This window comes from Penaeus vannamei, chromosome 18 (assembly GCF_042767895.1).
Source record: "Penaeus vannamei isolate JL-2024 chromosome 18, ASM4276789v1, whole genome shotgun sequence".
Lineage (NCBI taxonomy): Eukaryota > Metazoa > Arthropoda > Malacostraca > Decapoda > Penaeidae > Penaeus > Penaeus vannamei.
Window position 1 is genome coordinate 41,293,607 of NC_091566.1, and position 7,500 is coordinate 41,301,106.

General features: G+C 37.9%; 1 protein-coding gene across 3 annotated transcripts in view; it reads left to right on the forward strand.

Annotated features, from left to right (window-relative positions):
- Positions 1-7,500, forward strand: part of LOC113821886 (anoctamin-4) — a 90,269-nt gene that overhangs the window by 67,262 nt on the left and 15,507 nt on the right. For all 3 annotated transcript variants that reach the window (XM_070133322.1, XM_070133323.1, XM_027374423.2), the window contains one exon: positions 2,854-2,990. In XM_070133322.1, coding sequence (XP_069989423.1) covers positions 2,854-2,990 — 137 coding nt within the window. The remainder of the gene's footprint in view (positions 1-2,853; positions 2,991-7,500) is intronic.

Below are 7,500 nucleotides of genomic sequence, written 5' to 3' on the forward strand. Positions count from 1 at the left end.
ATATATATATATATATATATATATATATATATATATATATATGTATATATATGTGTGTGTGTGTGTGTGTGTATGTGTATACATATGTGTGTGTGTTTGTGTGTGTGTATGTGTATACATGTGTGTTTGTGTGTGTGCGCGCGCGTGTGTACGTGTGTGTATGTTTGCGTGAGTGTATTTTAAAGGACCTATTTAAGATAATCCGCACGTTGGTATTGGATCCGTCCTCTTCTATACATGTATCCACACAATCCTTTTCCACGTTTTGGGCCTTTTCATTTCGAATTGCTCTTCCACCATCCATCGTTTCTAAACAAAACACATCCATCTTGATCATTTCCATTTTTATTTGATTATCATACGTAATATTCCCTTTATTTTCCCCTAAGACACCACCTGCCCACACTCTCACCAAAAGGCTTGGTATCACAGCATAGAACATAAAAAGAGCAACGTCGAGCAACAGAGAACTACATAGAACACGCAGATAGAGCTGCACCGCTAGTTGGCAACAGTGAATACCGCCCTCTCTCAGATCACAAACAAACAAATAGCGTTCAATAAGCAGAAGGCCGGTTGCTGGGAGTGAAATAGATTGCTCTTATAGATATTTCTTAACTGAATCATGTATGCGAGCCTGTACATACATACATACATGTATACATCCATATATATACATGCATATATATATACATACATAAGTACATGCATACATATGTACATATATACATAAATACATGTATAAATATATACATACATATGCACATGCATGCATACATACATATATACAGGCACACATGTATACATACATACATATATACACACAAACACACGCACACATATGCCCGCATACACACACACATAGACTTATAAACACAATAATACGCTCGCAACGGCCAATATGCTTCAATACAGACAATACGAACAATAAAACAGGTCCTGGAACGATACGAACGAAATAACTATCTTTTTTACCGACATAGTGATTCGAACATTCACTTATTTCAAATTCTTATATTTATGTATTTTAAACAAAATGACATGAAATTGTAGATAAAATGGTAGGCATGAAAAAAAATTAACGCAACAAATTGTGTTGAATAAAATCGAAGATCAAGGGTTTACTATTTGTGCAAGCCCTTCTTATTGCCAACCCAGAATGGGATCTTTGAGTTTTAGCGTTAATATATATAAACAGTACTGAGGTCTTTCTCTTTCTTTTTACTCAGTCCATTTATATCTGTTTTTCCTTTACTAATCAATGTATTACATTTATCTATTTATTGATCCGCTTATTAATTTACTGTCTTCATTTATTTATTTATACATTTATTCATCTTTTTGCAACCACCAAGAAACACATCAGCAAGCCTTAATTCGACGACAACTAACGAACATGATTTGGATTGTTTGAAATATTTTCTTTTCATTTTCTATTTACAGCAATTCATCATAAGCATCGATTCGTTGTTCTTTCAACATATGTTTGCCAGTCCTCGCTCTCCTTGTACACACATAAAAATAAAACTATTTTCTAACAATATCCGCACACTGTAACGTCCTGTTTGACCTAAAGCCTCCCATGCTAGCAGAGAAGCATGTGACTGGAACTTTTATAAATCTAAAAACTAAGATTTTATAAACCTAAAACGACCTGTGCGTGCTTACGGTAAACGGTAAGTGTAAGCACAGTGCAACTCGGCTGTGGCATGTTGCAGCACTGCATTCGGTTGCATTTTAGTGTGCTTTCCTTTGCTGTGTTATACGTTAGCCTTAAGGTGCATGCAGGCATATGTGTTCTGTCAATGTCTTTGTCTGTTTTATAGGATTATATGTCATGTTTCTTGTTTAATGTTTTTAATGGAATTGTGTTTATCCTTGATAATTATTTCGTCCTTTCTTTGCTTATCCTGTCATTTTTCTGTCTACCTTTTCATAATTGTTTTCCCAGTGTTCCTAATGTCTCTTGCTGTTGTTACTCTTCTTTAGAATCTAATTATTCATATCATGAATGCAGACTATGTTTAATACAGCAATAAATCCATTGCCAATTTAACCACAATGATATCATATTTTCTTTAAGCAGCGTTCAATATTGTCTGATGAATAACAAGTCTTATACTTATGTTATCATCTAACGCCTCTTGATAAATGGTACAGTGTATTACATCCAGTACAATAATGTACAACAATATTTCAATTCACTTGTTCGTGTCTGTTCTCGTCAAATATATTTCCTTTGTCTTTGTTACTAGTCTTTGCCAATCATAATAAAAACAGTTGCATATGATGACAAATATCCTAGAACAATGGCAAAATAATGAGAGCCAAGACAACAAATCATTTCTTAAACTGATTACGATCATGTAAATTTCAAAACAGCCTCAAAATAAGCGTTTCTTTACACTCGTAAGATTTGGCAGAAAATATTTCATGTCAATGAATAAAGATAAAGGTCTATCAATAATGCTTGTTTTCTATCATACTTTCCTCTAATGATAAAAAAATACATAGATAAATAAATTAGAATAAAGAAAATGCATTCAGTTTCTAAATGTATTTTTTTTTCTCTCTCTCGTCTTCCCCATCGTGAGAAATCCTAATAATATTGTTTTTTCCTCCTCTTCTTGCTGCTTTTCGCCAACGCCAAACATCTTGGACGAACTGCCAACTGGAATCGCCGACTTCTCACACGATCGACGACAAATACCCACCACGAACAAAACAACAACAAAAACAACTTCCTTTACTGAAACGCCTAAAAACCAACGCTTCTCCACCTCGCCCTTGGACACCCAACCTAAATCCGAAAAAAATGGGGGAATAATAACAATAATAAAACGACAACAACAGAAAGACGACGCGGAGAAGAAGAAGAAGGACATATTCTCGTGGATGGGCGTCAAGAACCCCTTTATGTACGACGAAAAACTTATTCCTCCTGAGCCGACCTACTTCTCCACAGGCTTCTCTCGCTCACACGTCGAACAGTAAGTGTTTTGTTGTGAGAGGGAGTGAGGGAAATAAGAGAGGGAGATGGGTAGGAAGGGAGAGAGGAGGGAAAGAAGGAAAGGGAAAGGAAGAGGGAGATGGGAAGGAAGGGAGAGAGAAGAAGGGAAAGAATGGAAGGGAAATGAAGAGGGAGATGGGAAGGAGGCAGAGAGGAGGAAAGGGAAAGGAAGGGGGAAGTAGGGAGAGGGACAGAGAAGAAAGGAGAGAAGGAGGGAAAGGAAAGTAAGAGGGAAGTAGGGAGAGGGAGTAAGAGAATGAGAGGGAGAGGTAAGAACGGAGGACTAGGCAGGGGGAGGGATTCAGAAAAAGGGAAGGAGGTAGGTAGGGAGTGAGGGAAAGGGCGAGGGAGGGATGGGGAAGGGGGGGGGGGGTGACGGAAAAGGGCGAGGGAGGTGGGCAGTGGGTGGTGAGGATGATAGTGAGTGAGGGAAAGGAGAGGGAGAAAGGAGGGAGAACGATAGGTAAAAGGGGTAAAGGCAGAGGGAAAGAGGAGAGAGAGGATAGGAGCAAGCGACGGTTAAATATATAATAGATCAAAAGAGACAGATAGAGAAAAATAGATAGAAAGAGAGAGAGAAAAAAAATCAGAGAGAATTGGCAAGAATATATAGATAATATAGAGCGATAAACTTGGACAGTAAAAAGAACAAAAATTATGAGGAAAGAGAGGCAGCGTATAAAGGAAATACAGCATATTTATGAGGTGTAAAAACAGGTTTCCTCGGTAAGTATGTTTTCTTTTTTTTGCATTTCCGTTCCTCTTAAACTAAACAAATCTTTAAGTCTTAAATTTGCCAATGCATGCGTATGTTAAATAAAATGTTTGAAATTAAATAAGTGCAAAAAGTAAACAGGTGAATACATTCCCTGAGGTCAAATCTATAGGATAATGATACTGATTAAACCCAAGAGTTAATTAACGGTGAAATTACAATAAATAAAGTTTACGTGTACAGCCACACAGTGTCACACACACACATATATGTATGTGAATAAACATGTATGTTCACACATACATACATATATACATAATACACACACACACATGCAAACACACACACACACACACGAATATATATATATATATATATATATATATATATATATATATATATATATATATATATATATATATATATATATATACACACACACACACACACACACACACACACACACACAGACACACACACACACACACACACACACAGAGCTCCTGCTACTGCCGATCCCGCGTTCCCTTCCTCCTTTCTCCCCGAGTCCTTCTCACCCACAAGCCTCTCCTCCTCCCCTCCCTCCCCCTCCCCCTCCCCCACCCTCAACCCATCCTCGAAGACACCAAGCGAGGCACCGCATCTGTACCATAATGACCTTGTCTGGCACCACCACACTGTACTAGGTACAGCGTTCGGGACATGAGTACAAGGTTCCGCTTGGTGTACACGCCCGTCGGCAGGAAAGACGATCTCAATTACTTCTCCAGGACCCTGTTGGACGGCGGGTACGGGACGAAGACGTAGGCGCTGTAGAGCACTGTAGTTCTGTCGTCGAATTGGACGTAGTTAGCTCATCTGTCTCTCGCGCAAAGTCGCTCTTCACGTAGTGCAAAGATGTGAATTTGCGAGGACTGCCTAGTGAATGTTTTATTTTTTATTTGTATTACCACAGGTCAGATTGAACCCCAACGGCGAATCTGGGAGGAGAAGTAAATAAGTTAAAGATCAAAAACTTAATGATGGCGATTAAATACCATAGTCCTTTTCCTTAAAACAAAGGAAAGCGTTTTTTAGATTAAGGATCCCTCTTACCTGTGATCAGGTATAACGAGTAAATGACATATTAAGCGATTAAGTTTCTGTGTCATACCCCATAATGTGTTGTGCAAAAAAGAAGAAAAAAAAAAAATGCACAGAATGAAAACTTATTCGTAGTTGATGGCTAGATGATCCACCTTTTTGTGTGTAATCTTTACTTTTTCCAACAGTATTTTGTGGTTGCTATTTTTACTGTAACCAAAGTCATGTTTAGCATAAATATTTTTTGTGACTAAAGTAGAGGCGCACTTTTTTCCTCCAAAGATTTTTTGTGGTTGCTATTTTTTTTCAGCAACCAAATTTATGTCTAATATATATCTTTTTTTGTATTTTTGTGTCTAAAACAGAGATGCACCTCGAATAAAAACTAACTGGCAAGTATATAGAAGATTAAGACCGTATCTGCTTACCACGGAGACACTCGGAGCTGCCAGTCACTTGGCGCTTATCCGACGTCCTTCTGTAACATACACATTTTCCACTTTCCGCCACTTTCTCCCTCTCCTCACTATCCTGGATCAGTTTCTCCCTCTCCTCACTATCCTGGATCACTTTCTCCCTCTCCTCTCTACTCTCCATTACTTTCTCTCTCCTCACTATCCTGGGCCACTTTCTCACTATCCTCCGCCACTTTCTCCCTCTTCTCACTATCCTGAATCACTTTCTCCCTCTCCTCACTATCCTCCGTTCCTTTCTTCTTCTCCTCCTCACTATCCTGGATCACTTTCTCCCTCTCCTCTCTATTCTCCAGTACTTTCTCTCTCCTCACTATCCTGGGCCACTTTCTCTTCACTATCCTCCGTCACTTTTTCCCTCTCCTCATTATTCTCCGTCACTTTCTCCCTCTCCTCACTATCCTGGATCGCTTTCTCCCTCACCTCTCTATTTTCCATTACTTTCACCCTCTCCTCACTATCCTCCGTCACTTTTTCCCTATCCTCATTATTCTCCGGCACTTTCTCCCTCTCCTCACTATCCTGGGCCACTTTCTCCCTCTCCTCACTATCCTCCGTCACTTTCTCCCTCTCCTCATTATTCTCCGTCACTTTCTCCCTCTCCTCACTATCCTGAATCGCTTTCTCCCTCTCCTCCGTCACTTTCTCCCTCTCCTCACTATTCTCCGTTACCTTTTCTCTCTCCTCACTATCCTGGGCCACTTTCTCCCTCTCCTCACTATCCTCCATCGCCATCCATGTCCCCTCACTCGCTTGCCTCCTCCTCATCCACTCCCCTCATACCTCCTTTCTTTGTCATGGTTAAGGAAGTGAGGAACCTTATCACAAAGCAATCACATCGCTCGTAATAATGAATTAATATCGACTCATCTCGATGTTTACACTCCCTAATGAGATGTATATATCAACAGTACTGCATAATAATGTATATACAGTAGAGTAGATAGGCAGCGTAACTGTTCACCGAATCAATGGAACCTCCTCACCTTATAACACACTTATTTACCCTTGCCTCGTCTCACACACTTCTTCGAGTCACTAGAATATTCTCGAAGGAAATACTCTGCCCTTCGCCCTTCCCGTTATCCTGGTAACCATCGCTTGTTGTACTAGAATACATACTCTTGAAAAACTGTTTTTTCTTCTTCTTTTCTTGTCTAAAGTTACATCTCTATAGTTTTCATGGCTTATTTTTTATTATGGATATAAAACGTCTTTTATATTTCATAGTAATTCTGTAGACCTGAAGATACCCAGATGCAATAATTTCATAATGGTAATAATAATAATGATGATAATGATAATAGTAGTACTAATACTGATAACGTTAATAATAATAATAATAATAATAATAATAATAATAATAATAATAATAATAATAAAATGATAATAAATCAATAACAATAATAATAAAATAAGATAAATCACCCTTTATGTTTCGTGCATTGTATTCATGTGTCACAAAATTGTAAATACAAAATTATATTTGAACTCAAGTTGCACGTATACATTGATAAGATTTTCCAAACAATATGCAATATGTTTCATACCATTATACATGTTTAATGTTCACGACTGTATACCTCTGTGTTTATGAATGTACACACATACCTACACCTACATAAAGACAGACAAAACACACCCACATGCATACAATCAGTATATCTCAACATCAAACGCCTCTCCTTCATTAATAATCAAAGTCAGTATCATTCGCAAACGCGTCATATTCGCCAGCCACTTGTCTGCGAATTGGCTCAGTATACATGAGATACTGTATGAAAAACCCGACTCATTTCCTTCTTAATTTCAGTTTTATTGATACTTATAAATGCATTGAATCATAGTCCAATGGTGAAGGGGCTACGTGTCCTGTGATAATCCTTAAAAAAAGAAAGAAAGAAAAAAAAATAACACGCGAGACATACAAGAAGCTAAGGATTTAACCTAACCTTTTGAAGACGCCATTAGTGTTAATATTAATAATTATTGATTCATGTAGCTTTAACTAAGATAAATCAGATCATCAACATAACTGGTGGTATTCAAACTCCTACACGCTTAAAGGTTTAATAAGCTGTACACATCCATTATGATGTTTTTTTTTCTGAATTAGTTAAGCGCCATTTTGAAGACTTTTGGAAAAATAATACCGTTGTTCTTCAAATTACCATTTGTCTGAAAAAGGAGGATGGCGATGAGTTTATGTATGTACGCGT